The 16,571-nt window shown below is 46.4% G+C and overlaps 1 protein-coding gene across 2 annotated transcripts; it reads right to left on the bottom strand.

Annotated features, from left to right (window-relative positions):
* Positions 1 to 6,930: 6,930 nt before the first annotated feature.
* On the bottom strand, positions 6,931 to 16,450 carry M6PR (mannose-6-phosphate receptor, cation dependent). 2 transcript variants are annotated; one of them, XM_037912759.2, is made up of 7 exons: positions 15,947 to 16,450; positions 11,939 to 12,112; positions 11,195 to 11,364; positions 10,999 to 11,108; positions 10,415 to 10,545; positions 9,726 to 9,852; positions 6,931 to 9,036 (listed from the first exon to the last, which is right to left on the bottom strand). In XM_037912759.2, the coding sequence occupies exons 1-7, from the start codon at positions 15,976 to 15,978 to the stop codon at positions 8,914 to 8,916; spliced, it is 867 nt and encodes a 288-aa protein (XP_037768687.1). In that variant the 5' UTR covers positions 15,979 to 16,450; the 3' UTR covers positions 6,931 to 8,913. The 2 variants fall into 2 exon arrangements, with proteins under 2 accessions (XP_037768687.1, XP_037768690.1); XM_037912762.2 differs by having other exon boundaries at positions 16,197 to 16,405.
* Positions 16,451 to 16,571: the final 121 nt, after the last annotated feature.

The following is a 16,571-nucleotide window of genomic DNA, read 5'->3' as shown; positions in this document are numbered from 1 at the left end:
TGGTAGGCAAAATGCAATACTTTGCAAACTTGTTTGACAGCTTCAGAGGTTCCAGGCTCCACTAATGGATCAGGCAGAGCTCCAGTTAAGGAAGCTTCTGCTTAAAAAAAAACAAAACAACACACATCAAGGAAACTTCCAGAAAATGTAAGAGATAAGGATGAGACTTGGTTGCTAGAGTGCAGTAGGATGGGAGTTTCAAAAGTGTCCGACACTGACCTAACTCTGCTCCTGGGGTGAATGCTTTTGGAAAATGCCTCCCTAATGCTCAGCAGTGAGTAAATTCAACACTGGGATTCGTTCTGTGCCATGTGTCTCAGCCCCACCTGCTGTCTCTGCATAAGAGCTACTCACATAAATAGTCCGATGAAATGTAAGTCTACTCTGTATACATGAACAGCAATGGCATGGTGCTGCAGGAGGGCCATATGGAGAGAGTCCTCCCAACCCCCCCCCGGCCCCATGCATGATGCTAATAAGGTCTGCTAGGATAGGGTAATAAAACCAATCTGATGGCTGTAGCTAAAAGGTGTTCTCTCTGATCACTAGCAGGCAATTGCATAGGTTACTGGAGGGCTGTTGGCCTGGCTGAAAGTAATGAAGCTACAACATAGTTGAGTAGAAGGGCTGAGTCTTGCTCTTGTATATAGTAGTGATTTGTGAGACTTTGGTCGAGGGTATGTATCAGAGTTGCATTAGAAAAGGGGACCGCAGTGAGGGAAGGTGTTTAGAGGAGGGAGGACAGGAAATGAGGGTCGGTGCAGGAACCTTAACATGCTTACAGTGAAATACTGAGTTTGAATTTTGTAATTAAAATTCTCAGTTGTTTGGAAGGGAATTTCTGTATACTTATTGAATACAGGCCTCAAGAAACCAGCACTTCTTGTGACCCATCTGACTAAAACACTGGATAGCAAAACACGTGGCCCATATTTTGAATACTCAGAGGTTAAAAGCTGATCATGAACTCAGACTTTAAGGTCAGAAGGGACCTTCGATCATCTAGTCTGACCTGCACATTTCAGGCCACAGAATCTCACCTACCCACTCCTGTAATAGACTTTTATAACCTCTGGCTGAGTTACTGAAGTCCTCAAATCATGGTTTAAAGACTACACGTTAGAGAATCCACCATTTACCCTAGTTTAAATTTGCAAGTGACCCATGCCCCATGCTGCAGAAGAAGGTGCCAATCTGACCTAGGTGAAAATTCCTTCCTGACACCAAATATGGCGAGTGGTTAGACCCTGAGCATGTGGGCAAGACTCGCCAGCCAGACAGCTGAAAGAGAATTCTCCGTAGTAACTCAGAGCCTTCCCGAGCTAGTGTTCCATATCTGTGCTAGCAGTCACAGATTGACTCCATGCCATTGTAGGCAGTCTCATCCTACCATCCCCTCCATAAACTCATCAAGCTCAGTCTTGAACCAAGTTAGGTTTTTTGCCCCCACTGTTCCCCTTGGAAGGCTGAACTTCTCTGATGGTTAGAATCTTTCACCTAATTTCAAACCTAAACTTGTTGATGGCCAGTTTATATCCATTTGTTTGTGTCCACATTGGCACTGAACTTAAATAATTCCTTTCCCTCCATGGCATTTTCTCTCTACAAATGCATCAGAGGGGCATCATATCTCCTCAACCTTCTTTTGGTTAGGCTAAACAAAGAGCCAAAGGTAACTTTTCCATTCCTCATATCATCCCTGTTGCCCTCCTCTGCACCTGTTCCAGTTTGAATTAATCTTTCTTAAACATGGGAGACCAGAATTGCATACAGTATTCCAGATGAGGTCTCACCAGTGCCTTGTATAATGCTACAAACACTTCCATGTCTCTACTGGAAATACCTTGCCTAATGTACCCTAAGACTTCATTAGCCTTTTTCACAGCCACGTCACACTGGCAGCTCATAGTCATCCTGTGATCAACCAATACACGCTGGTCTTTCTCCTCCTCTGTCACTTCCAACTGATACGTCCCCAACTTATAGCAAAAATTCTTGTTGTTAGCCCCTAGGTGTAGGACTTTCCACTTTGTGCTATTAAATTTCATCCCATTTCTATTACTCCAGTTTACAAGGTCATCCAGATCTTTTTGTATAATTTTCTGGTCCTCCTCCATATTGGCAATACCTCCCACCTTTGTGTCATCTGCAAATTTTATCACATTCCCACTTTTTAGTGCCAAGGTCAGTAATAAAAATAAGAGTGGTCCCAAGGCTGATCCCTGAGGAACTCCCTTAGTAACTTCCCTCCAGTCTGACAGTTCACCTTTCAGTATGACCCCTTTAATCAGTTCCTTATCCACCTTTCAATTCTCATATTAATCTCCATCTTTTCCAATGTAATCATTTCCCATGTGAAACTGTATCGGATGCCTTATTGAAATCCAGGTAGATTAGATCTACTGCATTTCCTTTGTCTAAAAAAATCAGTTATCTTCTCAAAGATCAGGTTGGTCTGGCATGATCTACCTTTTGTAAAATCATGTTGTATTTTATACCAATGACTGTTAAGCTCTATATCCTTAACTACTTTCTCTTTTGGAATTTGTTCCAAGACCTTGCATACAATTGAGGTCAAACTAACAGGCCTGTAGTTTCCCCAATCACTTTCCCCCCTCCTTTCTTAAAATAAGGAACTATATTAACAATTCTTCAGTCATAGGGCACAACCCCTAAATTTACAGATTAAAAATCCTTGTTATTGGGCTTGCAAATTCATGTACCAGTTCCTTTAATATTCTTGGATGAAGATTATCTGGGCCCCCTGATTTAGTCCTATTAAACTGTTTGAGTTTGACTTCCACCTCAGATGTGGTAATTTCTACCTCCGTATCCTCATTCCTGTTAGTCACTGTGCTACCACCCCATAGCGCTTCATTAAAAATTGAAACAAAGTATTTGTTTAGGTGTTGGGCCATGCCTAGATTATCTTTAATCTCCACCCCATCCTCAGTGCTTAGTGGTTCCACTTTCCTTGTTTTCTTTTATTTATATGGCTATAGAAAGTCCTACTACTGGTTTTAATTTCATCTGCAAGGTCCAACTCTGCTTGGCTTTTGGCAGTTCTCACTTTATCTCTACACTTTCTGACCTCCAAGAGGTAACTTTCCTTGCTGATCCATCCCACCTTCCAATCCTTGTAGGGTTTCTGCTTCTTTTAATCATCTGTTTGATATCCTCGTTCATCCAGCTTGGTCTGAAACCCTTCCCTATGAAGTTTTTCCCTTTGGGATGCAGGCTTCAGACAGTTTTGCAACTTTGACTTAAAATAATTCCAAGCTTCCTCCACCATTCAGATTCTTGTTGTCCAGTCCACTTCCCTAACTAATTCCCTTAAATTTTTAAAGGTAGACCTTTTGATATCAAGGACCCTAGTTGCAGACCTATTTTTGTTTATCCTTCCGTTTAGTTTAAACTGAATTAGCTCATGATCATTCAAACCAAGCTTGTCCTCTACAACCAGTTCTTCGATGAGCTCCTCATTATTTACTAAATAGTTGCTGAACCAACAAGAGGCAATGCTATTTTAGATTTGGTGTTGGTAAGCAAACTGGTCAGCTATCACATCCAGGAAAATCTGGGCCCTACTATTATTAGTGTCACTTGTCCTCCAGTCTATATCTGGGAAGTTAAAGTCTCCCATAATCACACAATTTCCAGTAGTATTTATTTCAATTAAAAACATTAGAGGTCTCTATCCATATCCAAATTAGATCCTGGTGAGCTGTAGCATACCCCAAGCACTATCCCAGGGGAACCTTTAGTAGCTTTCTTTCCCAAAAGTGATTTTGGCCCAAATGGACTGACTTATCCATTCCATCATTTCTAATTTCTTTGCAGTCTACATCATTAATGTACAATGCTACTCCATCACCCTAGCCTTTATTTCTGTCTTTCCTGAACAACACAAACCCTTCAATATCTGTACTCCAGTCACGACTGTTTTCCTTATAGTATCTGGTTTCACCACCAGTAGTTCTAGTTCCTCCATTTTGTTACCCAGGCTCCTTGCATTGGTATACAAACATCTTAATTGTTGCTGCTTGGCTTCACCCACATTCCTTGCCTGATTGGATACAGTCATACTGCCAGTATTGCTTATCTGACTGATATCTGCACTATCCTTCTTAATGTCCATTCTTCTACCCAGTGCTGTTCCTTTAGCCATTGCAGTATCCTTTCTTACTTGATTTTCCTCCCTCTCAATGTTAAAATCAGACATGGAGATCTCATGAGCATCTCTTGGACAGTCTCCCCTGAATTCCTAGTTTAAAGCTCTTTTAATCAGTTGTGCCAGCCTCCATCCCAGAAGTCTATATCCCTCCCTACTCAGGTGGAGTCCATCCCATGAGAACAGTCCTCTGTCCAAGGATGCCTTCCAGTGGTTAAAAGAAAAGGAGTACTTGTGGCACCTTAGAGACTAACCAATTTATTTGAGCATAAAGCTTTCGTGAGCTACAGCTCACTTCATCAGATGCATACTGAAGAGTGAGCTGTAGCTCACGAAAGCTTATGCTCAAATAAATTGGTTAGTCTCTAAGGTGCCACAAGTACTCCTTTTCTTTTTGCGAATACAGACTAACACAGCTGTTACTCTGAAACCTTTCCGTGGTTAAACATCCCAAAGCCCTCCTTATAGCACCACTGCCTGAGCCATCTGCTGATCATCATAATCTTGTCTTTCCTTCACTCTCCTCTGCTAGAAAGGGTCAGAATCCCACTGAAGATCACCTGAGCCTCTGTTTCCATAAGCATCTTTTCCAGCCTGGCATAGTCTCCCTTGATACGTTTGTGTGAATCTAGCTGTATCATTTGTTCCCACATGAAAGACAATCAGTGGATTCTTTCCTGCTCCCATTAGGATCCTCCTCAGACTCAGGTCCACATCCTGTATCTTAGCTCCTGGCAGACAGCATACCCTTTTGTTCTCCAGATCAGCTCTGATGACAGGTCTGTCTGTTCTTCTTAGTAGGGAGTAACCAATCATGTAGACCTGCCTTTTCCTGGTTTTGGTGCAATTCTCTGGCTTTCCTCCTGTTCTTTCTGGCTGCAAGTCCTCTTGTCTTTTATTTTCCCTTGCAATCTTCTGCGCGTCAACCTGTATCCTCCTGAGGCTCTGAGTATATCCATTGGCTCTTGCCCTCTTCTTATAGGACTAGCCACTCTTCTCTTCTTCCTTGCTCTCCCTCCTTCAGTTACAGCCTGCTGTGCCCCTTCTTCATTTTCCAGCTCAGCAAACCTCTTCCTGAGCTCTATTTCTTCTTCACAAGTTGGTCTTTTCTTCTGCCTGGTTCCTATAGTCACATGCTTCCACTGGCCACTTTTTTCACCCAGCAGTCTTGCCTCAGAGTTCTTCAGTCCAGCTTGCATGTGCAAGTCTTAACGTTTCCCTTCAGCCTCCTCTTGCCTTTGCTCCATCATCTGCTCAAATCCTCTTCAAAACTCAGCCATATTTTTCACCTGCATCTCCAAACTTCAGATCTTCTCTTCCATCAGTTCTATAGCTGGCACTTTATACAAATGAAGCTCTTTTCAGGTACCTGCTCCAGGATTATGTACATCCCATAGCTTCCATATCCAGTCATCTTCTTTGTCTCTTCCATTGCTTGAGTTACTACCACTGTGGCCCCTGTATCTGCCATAGCCTTCCTATCTAAAGTCCTGTCAAGGAAAAAGAAAAAAAAAACAAACACAAACAAAAACCCCACACCCTCCCTCCCCTAAACTTCCACACAAACTCTCCCACTTACAGCTCTGTTTGCTGGCTTCTGTGCCAGTGGCTGACTGGTGTCAAAGGCAAAATGAGACAGCATTTAGCAAGTTCTAGATTTGTGATAAAATTCATCAGCAACTAATGGTGACAGATAAGCCCATCTTACCTTGTATGGCAGGAAGGGGAAGTGACGTGTTTCTAGCCTTCTCTGCTTGGAGATCTTCAGAGGAGCCACCTTACCCAGGGGTCAAAGTGAAAGCCTTCAGTAGGGTTCAAATGCACTCTTATGCTCTGCTGTGTTCCACTCTTGTATGAGTAGGAGATTTTTTTTTCTCCTTCCCCTCTGGCAAGCATCAAAATGAACTGTCATCAGGGAGCGACAATAATAAGATCCTCCCTCTTTTCGTGCAAAAAATAGATCTCTCCAATATCACCATAGGGTCTATAAGTGAACACCTCACTAGTACGTATTAGCCAGTTTCCACTTCCAAGCTACTGTTGCAGGCTTTCTGCAAATTGAAGCATGCAACGTGGCATTGGTTACCTGCCATTCACATTTGAGTTTATGCAGGTTTTTTGGACAGCTTATATTCTGGAGCACATGGCAGGGATGAGAAGTGCCAATACACTGCATGGCATGCACAATTCATGGGGGTCTGCTTAGACCTAACTAGGAGGCAGAGCACAGGACTCTGGCAGTCATGGGTTCCAGTTAAGGGGATGGTGCCTGCTCTGAGCAGTCTATACAGACAGCAGCTTGGGCTTAGCTGAAACAGAAGGGACCTGAGTGAGAAAGTCACTCCCTTGGCAGAAAGCTGCTCTTGGATTAATACAAGGCACCGATGCTAGCCATGTTCTTGTAGCACCCACTACTGGCAATGAGTCTAGGATCTCAAGCAGCCAGGAAAGCAGGTAATTTCCAAGCCGCCCTGCAAACCTGAAGTCAAGTTATAGCCCCTTCCCAGCTCATCTATGGATAAGTAGATGAAATGCTATGCCTATGCTGGAAAGTTTTAAGCCAGATCATTTATATCACATTTAAGATCCATAATACAAACACAGCCTCTCTAACCTTAAATTTACAACATTACAGGAGGCGGGTTGGGTTCGCCCTCACTTGCTGAAGGGGTGTCAGAGGCCTGGCACTGAACATCACCCCTCTGTTCACTCACATGCTGCTCCCATCATTTCAAAAGCACCAATAAAGAGCTTAGGGGTTATTTTTGGGTCATTTTATTTTTAAAGTTGTGTTTTTGTACAAAAAACGTTCATTTTATTTAAACACCAACATGAAAAACAGTAACAGAAAAAGTTCAGTGACTTCCTATTTCCCCATCTTATGAAAAGATTTAGTGAAAGTAACAAAAGCCAAAGAAAGTAGGAACTACATTTGCCTGCTCCAATCCCAGCCAAAGGGGGGGAAAAAAAATAAAATCTGCTTTCTTCCCCTCAAACCCCACCTCCCCTGCCCACTTCCTACTGGGCAGGCCTCCCTTCCAGAGAATAGGGAGCATAAGCCTCATCCTGTTCCTTGCAGTCTTTGTTTTTTTTCAGCCTACAAAAATATATCCCCTTTCCTCAAGTGGTTCAACTGTGTCCTCTACTAGATAGCTCTCTGCCAGCCAGTCCCCTGGGGAAGCAGACTGGCTTATTATTCTCTGACAAAGGTTACCCCTCCCACGCTCCACAAAAATGAAAACAAAAAAAATCAAGGTGCCTGAATATTTCACTGACTTCATGAATCCTATAATGGTCACCTGTAGCTGCTGGTCTTCCAATGGGAACAGCTCCGGTGCCCCAGAAAACTGCAGCTCTGACTTCCCCAGCCAGCAGGGGCCACAGAAGCACCATCCTTGTGGCACAACTGAGCAGGGATAGAAACAACCCACAGTCAGAGCTGACCTGTTCCATCCCTATGGCTTTGAAAGAGTGAATCTGACAGCTCACCCAATAGAGGGCAGTGTAACATCCAACCCAGTCCACCTGCTCATTGGAACAGCACAGGGCCTGGCTTTGCTTTCTCATTACATTGCTTTTTAATGTAACAACTAGAGACAGTTACCTTGGTGTCAGCATTTGGTACAGCAGCGCTCTCTTAAATATGTTCTGCTTTTAAAAGTAAAATCTAGACTATTTCACAGCAAAGCAATTACCGTACTAACTTACACCATCATTTCCTAGAAGGACATAGTCAGGATCACAATCTTAAAAATTCCCCAACTGCATTTGCAGTAACATCTCTACTTAGGGAAACGCTGTAACAGAATCAAGTGACTCTGCTGTCTTTAGGCTCTTGCCCTCACCCTGGAAGTCCGTTTCACTTTCAGGTTCTTGCTCAGCAGCGTGTCATTATATTTGGCTTCCCAGCAACCAAGGAGGAGGTTTAAAGAAAGACACTATTTCCCTTGACCATTTTCAATAGGAAAAAGTCATGAAATCTTCCTGACCCCTTCCCTGTTCAGTGAAGCCGAGGTTATTTGGTGATGGCCCTTTGCGGTAGCTAAAAGAAATTGGCCTGCACCGTTCAATTCAGGCTACCATCAGGAAAAGGAAAGATTGCCAAGTGGCTATTGCCTGCTCCAGCCCTGCTAAGGATCTGGCTAGAGGGGAGAGATCCCGGCTATGATTACACGGGGCAGAGGGAGAAGGCGGGCAGTGAATGCTTTGCCTGTGTCACAGCACGGAAGCGAAGAAAGCAGAAAGTGCATTTAAATAATTAAAAACAAATCCAGTGTTTCACAGATTGAATAAACCTTACAGAGAAGACACAGAAATGCTCCCCCTAATCCTAGCTGTTTCTACATCAGGATTCCCCCCACCCCATGCCCACCCAGGGTTTCTCCCTAGATCTCATTGAGGGGACTCCCAGGCCTGCCGGGCACTGAATGCTGGATAAGCACTTTTGCCACCTCATAGCTGCACAGAACTCTGGGTAAATACCATTCTTCCCAACTGCATAGCACTCTGCATAAGCCAATCACAGCATTACATTCAGAGGACATGCCCCTAGGGCCAGTGCTGCTCTGAAATAGAGGATTCTGGGATAGCAGGGGGATGACACACCAGCTGTGAAAGAAGCAAATCATTTAAAGAAAACCGGAAGAGTAGAGCGTGAAAAGAGAAGTGGTTAGGTAACACCTGGTTAAGTGAATGGCCGGGGGAAGACGGAAAGAGAAAAAGAACTGATGTCTAATGCCTGATCACATTGGTAGCAAATGGTCATCCCGTTCTTCTGACTCCTCCCCCAGTTGGTCATCGCCCACACCACGGTATGCAGCTGGGGCATTCTGGGGCTTAGACCGGCAGATGAAATCACAACCGTCCTGCAGAAACAAGTTGTTGTACTGGGATCAGACCACATGCAACAGATTATGCTAAACAATAGCAGCCCCTCTCATGTTTCTCCTGTTCTGTTCTCCTATTGCACCCATCTCTGGAGTATTTGAGAGATCCCAAAACTCTTTACAAAGATTAAATACACAATGCCTGTAATCCTGAATCCAACCACTTCTTGGATGGAACATGGTAGCTGATTTATAGCACCAGGCAACATTATAGTAGGTCAGTAAGTGAAGAATAATATCTCTGACTAGAACTGCTGGGAGCGAGTTTTAGGGAAGCAAAGTGGAACTTTTCCCTGTTGGAATTTGGCAAGACACTGAAGTTACTCTCTCCCCATGTGAAAAGCACCATGTGAAAAGAATTTCTACGCCTGGGCAGGACATCTGGTTTACACAGCAATTGCAGGATGGTACCTTCCCCAGCATTAGCACCATGGTGGAACATTAAGGCCAGCAATGACTCAAAGGGGAGAATGCTCCCCTCAAATGGGTCATCTGCTTCCTGCTGCACCAGAGTTCTCTTTGGGAGGTCTCGCATCCAAGAACAGTCACCCTAAGCATAAAACTTGTGCAATCCGACAAAAATCATAGGCCCCGAGTGTGGGGCAGCTGCCCTTTTCTTTTGCCTTACAGCTGGGCTGGATTGGGGATCTGTACTGATTTTCACTTACCGCCATCAAGTTGCCGAGATCCTGCCAGAAGGTAAAATGTGGGAACTGCTCCATGCCCTTTGCACCCACTACCAGGCGCTGGTAGAGGAATCCCCCAATGATATAGACTGCAACCAGCGAAGCAAACCTGGAGGAGAATGTTGAAACAGGAGTGTGAGAGGAAGCTGAAGGCAACCTCTCCCCAGCTGACTGTCTACCTCCAATTGGGAGTGGAGCCAACAGATCTGTACGATTCAGAAAATGGGGCCATAAATAGCAGCTGCATCTGCAGAAAAGGTACCAGGGCTGTCGATCAGCATGCATAAACCCATCCCCAGCATTGCTGAGAGGAAGTGCTGTCTCATGGTTAGCACAGGGGTCTGGGAGTTAGGACTCCTGGGTTCTAGTCCCTGCTCTGCTGCTGACTTGCCGTGCGATCTTGAGCAAGTCTCTTCTCTCCGTGCCTCAACTTCTCCATTTGTAAAACGGGAAAGGATAACGTTTCCCTCTCTCACATGGGGTATTCTGAGGCTTAATCCTCATCAAGATCTTGTAGATCAGTGGATGAAAAGCCTTACTCAAGGGCAGAGTTACAGCCAGCATTGGCCACGAACATGCAAGATAGGCCAATGATCTGTTCTGGTATGTCATGTGCTATGTTCCTAACAAGTACAGAGGCCTGGAACAGACACGCTCCTGCAGTAACTCACGTGATGAGCAGGATGGACCCAATGCTGAGGTGGGAGTCCTCGGGTGGGCAGGCCAAGCTGCTGTCCATCTCAAAGAGGTACAAACAATCCTGCTCCTTTTCCCGCTCTTCTGATAGCAAGGTAAAGCCACTCTGGTTGGGTGGGGGTGGGGAAGAGGAAACATGTGGCAGGCTAGACACAAATAAGTCCCCCTACTTGCACAGATGCTCCCAGCTTTGCCAAAGATTCCAGTAATCCCCCGACTCTGGGATTCTCACACACATGGGGAGGCTCCCAGCTGACCCTGGCCTGCCCCCTCCAGAGCTCTCCCCCAAAGCTGTCCCATTTCAGCCACTTCTAAAATAAGCCACATACCATCTCCTATTAGCTGCCTGCTAAGCCAGTCAAAAGGCAGCACAACCATTACTGGTGCAGAGACCCAACACCCACTAGACAGAAGAAGTAAAACCCCTCTGGTTGCTCCACAGCCTCCCCACCCACAGCGACACCCTCCCCCAATCTCTCTCGGATTCACTCCTGCCTCACAGCCACACTCTCCTCTTCAACCTCTACACCTGGCCCCACAGTCCTCCCATGCCACTCACTGATAGAGTCTTCCGGTTGCAAGAGATCATTATCATGGCCTTCCTCTTCTCACCATGGCAGTGGCTACCATACGAATCCCCTCCCTTATAAATCAGCATGATCCAGTCACCTGCCAAGGGAAAAAACAAAGAGGGCTGCAGGTCAGGAGTGAGGTGGACTGGCAGAGCTGGAGAGGAGGGTTGAGGGGAGTCTTACTTCCACTGAAGACCTGTGTCTCATTGATTCTTCCCACCACTGTGTGCTTTTGGTCCTTTAAATTGATCTGTACCAGGCCTGATTGGGACAGAGAGCTGTTGACCTCTCTGCACACCCTGAACGTGTAGCTGTACTTCTCCTCTGGGCTCAAGCTCACGGTGCAATCAAAGCTGCGCGAAGGGGACAGATAACAGAAAACTGCTTTATTGAATCCCACCCAGGTTATTAGATCTTTAACATTCAGAAATGCCTCACCACACTGTCTCCATTTCTAAGGCCCACTTACGGCTTAAGCTAGGCCTTGCCTTTCAGGTAAGCTCACTTGCTCCCTACCTCTCCACTGGTGGGGCCTCTGGAAACTGAGCTCCTCTGTTGACCCCAGAAGAGGTAGAGCCTGGACAGCAGCAATGCGAACTCCTCCCTTACCATCTCACTCTTGTGCCAGGAGGCATCCACCTCTATAGGGAAAAGGGAATCCTGCCACTGTGTCCCATTCAGTCCACAGAGTGACAGCCGAGACTGCCATGAAAGGAGCCCATTAGTGCTGATGATTCTGTGATGTGGGCTCCTTCCCACCAGGAAACAGAATGAGATCCATCAAATTTGTCTCACCCAGGTTAGTTAGAACCAGTGTCCCATTCTTCAATGCCCTATGAGCCATTCACTCTCTCCTGACCTGGGCCTGACTGGACAGGGTCCAGATCCCAGTCCCTGCAGTGGGCCAGAGGGTTGCATGCACTGTACCTCCCGGGCATCAGGGGTTCCAGCTTCTTCAGTAAGGCCTGTTCTCTTTTCGACTCTTTGTCCTGATCTCCTACTAGGTCGCAGTGCTTCTCTTCCTGATCTGCCATCGCGACCATGACCAGGGCCACAAGGACGAGCAGCGCAGTACAGGAACCACAGTGAGACGGGAACATTCTGTATACGTGCCGTTGCAGAGAGAGAGAGAGGCACAAGAAGGATTAACACTTAAACACCTCATTCCCACCCCAACACACAAACCTCAAGGTCTTCTTCATTCATGGCTTCAAAGGGGAGGAGCTGAGGCCCAAGAATATCTCAGAGATCCTCAGGAGACTCCAAAGCCCAGCCTTGGGTACAGCCAGGGGCAGTTTGAGACCCACAAAACCACTGGCCCAATCTGCAAATCTTCCTTGACTTTACATTGGGGTAGTAAGATCTTGCTGCTGAGTGCATCAACTGGCACTCGCTTGGCCAGAACAGAACCCAACATGCTTTAGGCTGGCCAGCTATTGAAACCAGGGTCAGTTTCAGACATAAGCCCTATTTATTGTATCCCAAAGGGGCATCTGTCATCAGAGACAGACTTAGTATCATTCTAATCAATTGTCTTTGCAGCTCTTGTGTAAAGAGCTTGTGGGAGACAGTGACTAGGATTAGTCAGGCTTTGTCTATTTCAAGCTCCTTAATCCTAATAATTGTATTAATTTATGTTGCCCTTCCCTAGCTCCTTTCCACCGAGAATCTGAAGGTATTTTATAAGCACTGAGTTTCACAAGGTCAGGACTGGCATCCCTGATTTACACATGGGGAAACCAAGGCACAGAGGTGACGAGTGTAAGGTCACACAAGTCAATGGCTAAGATGGGAATAAAACCCAGAAGCCCAGGTTTCCAGTCATAGAATCATAGAATCTCAGGGTTGGAAGGGACCTCAGGAGGTCATCTAGTCCCTCCCCCTGCTCAAAGCAGGACCAATCCCCAACTAAATCATCCCAGCCAGGGCTTTGTCAAGCCTGACTTAAAAAAACCTCTAAGGAAGGAGATTCCACCACCTCCCTAGGTAACCCATTCCAGTGCTTCACCACCCTCCTAGTGAAAAAGTTTTTCCTAATATCCAACCTAAACCTCCCCCACTGCAACTTGAGACCACTACTTCTTGTTCTGTCATCTGCTACCACTGAGAACAGTCTAGGTCCATCCTCTTTGGAACCCCCTTTCAGGTAGTTGAAAGCAGCTATCTAATCCCCCCTCATTCTTCTCTTCTGCCGACTAAATATCCCAGTCCCCTCAGCCTCTCCTCATAAATCATGTGTTCCAGTCCCCTAATCATTTTTGTTGCCCTCCGCTGGACATCCTTCTTGTAGCGTGGGGCCCAAAACTGGACACAGTACTCCAGATGAGGCCTCACCAATGTCGAATAGAGGGGAACGATCACGTCCCTTGATCTGCTGGCAATGCCCCTACCTATACAGCCCAAAACGCCGTTAGCGTTCTTGGCAACAAGGGCACACTGTTGACTCAGATCCAACTTCTCGTCCACTGTAACCCCTAGGTCCTTTTCTGCAGAACTGCTGCCTAGCCACTCGATCCCTAATCTGTAGCAGTGCATGGGATTCTTCCATCATAAGTGCAGGACTCTGCACTTGTCCTTGTTGAACCTCATCAGATTTCTTTTGTCCCAATCCTCTAATTTGTCTAGGTCACTCTGTATCCTATCCCTACCCTCCAGCATAACTACCTCTCCTCCCAGTTTAGTATCATCTGCAAACTTGCCGAGGGCGCAATCCACGCCATCCTCCAGATCATTTATGAAGATATTGAACAACACAGTCCTGTGTCTTAATCATAAAACATCCTTTAAACATTCAGCTAATTCCTCAGAGAAACAGACAATGACCTTGCCATTCAATAGCAGCCACACAGTCGATTTCCCTTTCCAACCACAACTCCCAGCGAAGATCCTAACATTGACAGAAACTGATTAATACACTGACCCAAAATTGTATAAAAATCAGGCTAGGGCTACAAAAACACAAAGAAGTTAACAGAAGGAAGGGCCAGCCTGTTGACTAGTGAAGTTACATGAGGGTTATAGTGAAAGCCACACTGAAGAATTCAGAGTTACAAGGTCTGCCACTAAGGACTATCTACACTGGAGTGGTACTGAGAGCAGGAGGGAGTGGCTAGCTGTCCAAGGATGGTATTCAGGGTCTTGGATGGGAAGCATACTTGGTGTGGCTAGCCCTTCTTGCCGCTCACACTGCCACAGCTACACTTCTGCTTTTAGCATGCTAGCTTGATCACAGTTAGCATGGGTATGTCTACTTGAGCTGGAAATTACACCTCCAGGTCTAGTGTAGACATACCCTAAAGCTTGTAACTATCGTGAGACCTCTTAGATCAGGGTGTATGGTCGACAAATAAATCTGAAGAGGTTATTGTATAGAAGAGGAAACTGAGGCACAAATAGCTTGTGACTTGCCCCCTACAAAGGCACACAACAAGTCAGAACCAGTATAAGAACTCGTGGTTTCCTGGCTCCCGTGCTCAGAACACACCTCTCTCTCAACGCTAGAAAAGACCTTTCTGGCTGGCTACCTTGTACATATTTAGTTCATGTGGTTGTCAAATTGAAAGTGATATAAAAATACTGGCGCCTTCCAGTACTTTAGCATCCCTCATGCGGCAAAGACCTCAACATGCTTTGAAGACTGCATGTATATGGGACACCCTCCTACAGCTGAAATGCAGCCATATCGGATGGAATACAGTAGCCATGTAACAGAACCAAGCAATGCTATTCAAGAGTTCAGGACAGGAAGCAAGGACTAAAACTGCTGAGGGGAAATTTAGAAGAGAGAATCCAGTGACCATAGCTAGAGTTCAGGCAGGACACAGTATCAACAATGAATGCACAAAAGGCCAGGTGCACACCTAGTGTAACCACAGCCTGCAGCAGGCTCACCCTCGGGGCGAGTTTGGCCCAAGGATTGATTTTGAACAGGCAATAGTTTCCACTGTCAAAACACTCAAATTTAACCAAGTTCCTCTATCCCCACCAGACTGTTCACTTCCGGTCTGTGTCCCCTTCTGATTTATAACAGGCAGCACAATTAGTTTCCACTTTTGCTGAGATGGAAAGCCCAGGGCCAGAGCCACTCATGGCCATTAAAGATTGTGTGACTTTTTTTGGCCACAGAAGGGGAGCTAACCACAGTGTTTTGGTCAAATTCCAACTTGGATGATTATATCCTCTCTCCTTAGACACCCCCTGAAGATTCAACTGGATTTGGAGTTCTGCTTTCTTTCTAGACACAAAACTCAAATTGTTGGGTTCTGTTGCCATGCGGCTATTAAGCTGCTGTGTACTACCCCAGAGATTGCTGCATTTCAGTAACTGGATAATTCTGTTATATAAGGACTTCAAAGTGTGTTAGGATCCATCCAATATCTGGATTTAGGAGTCTTCAGTGACCTTGTCCTCTCCTCTCATTAGTTCTTTCTCCTTTACAAATTTCTTCCATCTCTCTCCTCCATCCCAAATCAGGAGATCATGGTGGTGTTTCTTCCGTCAGTATTCACCATATTCTCATATAGGAGTGGACAGATGGCCTGACAGCCAAGTCCCTTCAGCTCCCAGAATGGGAATCTGTACAATGGGTACCTAGCAATACTCTCACACAGCAGCAGACCCCAAGGCCCTTGTAGTCACCTCTCCAACCACAAATTGGCCACTAAGGTCAGTGGTGCTGCTGAAACTGCATCCCAGTTCACAGCTGTAACAAAGTAGGGTTCAATTGGCCTAAACTGTAAAGGGCATCCTGAGAGCACTTGGGATCCCCCAACCATACATCCCCAACAGCCAGCCTCTTATTGCACCCCCAATACATTGCTCAGCCCATCCTCTCGACATCCACCCACCCACAGGCTTTCGCGACCCCCAATAACACCACCACTGACAACTAACAGATGCTGAAAACAAATTACGGGGGGAAAGGGAGAAACTCACCTGACACTGGGACAGCGAGGTAGGTGTGGCATGAAGTATCTGCGAGGCTGCACGTCACACCGTTGCTACCCAGACACCGGTGTCTGCACCACCCACCCACCCACAAGGCCACGTGCCCTGCCACTACCTCCCGCGGTCAGCCCCACGCACCCAAGTCGTGCCAGCCCAGCCCAGCTCAATGATCCGCACGCTGCCCGCGCCACGTGTGCCCACCCTGGGGAATCCCGTGTGCCGCCCGGCCAATACCCACCTAATGAATTATTAACAAAAGCTCATGAATATTCATCACGCATAAATTAATAACTAATTAGGCCCTCATTAACTGGAGCGGGAGCCCCTTCCCAGGCGCGAGTATCAGTGGGGGAAGGTCTCCCCACCGCTACCGCCTCCTCGCTCCCACCGGCCTGCCCAGTGCCTCCCTCAGTCCCACCCGGTGATCCGGAAGCAGGAAGTGGATAAGGGGCGGGCGCTAAAGCTAGGCAACAACGCGGGGCCTCAGGCCCCGCCCCTGATCAGTTTCCCCAATGGCATATGAGAACGGCAAAACGTGACTCGGCCCCGGATACTTTTCGCCCAATGAGAAGTGGGGATAGAAGGCGCCTGGCCCCCAGAGCTCTCCTCATCC

The sequence above is a fragment of the Chelonia mydas genome, chromosome 1 (assembly GCF_015237465.2).
Source record: "Chelonia mydas isolate rCheMyd1 chromosome 1, rCheMyd1.pri.v2, whole genome shotgun sequence".
In the NCBI taxonomy this organism is placed as follows: Eukaryota; Metazoa; Chordata; order Testudines; family Cheloniidae; genus Chelonia; species Chelonia mydas.
Note: the sequence above shows the minus strand (reverse complement) of the source record. Positions and strands in the feature narration are given on the sequence as shown.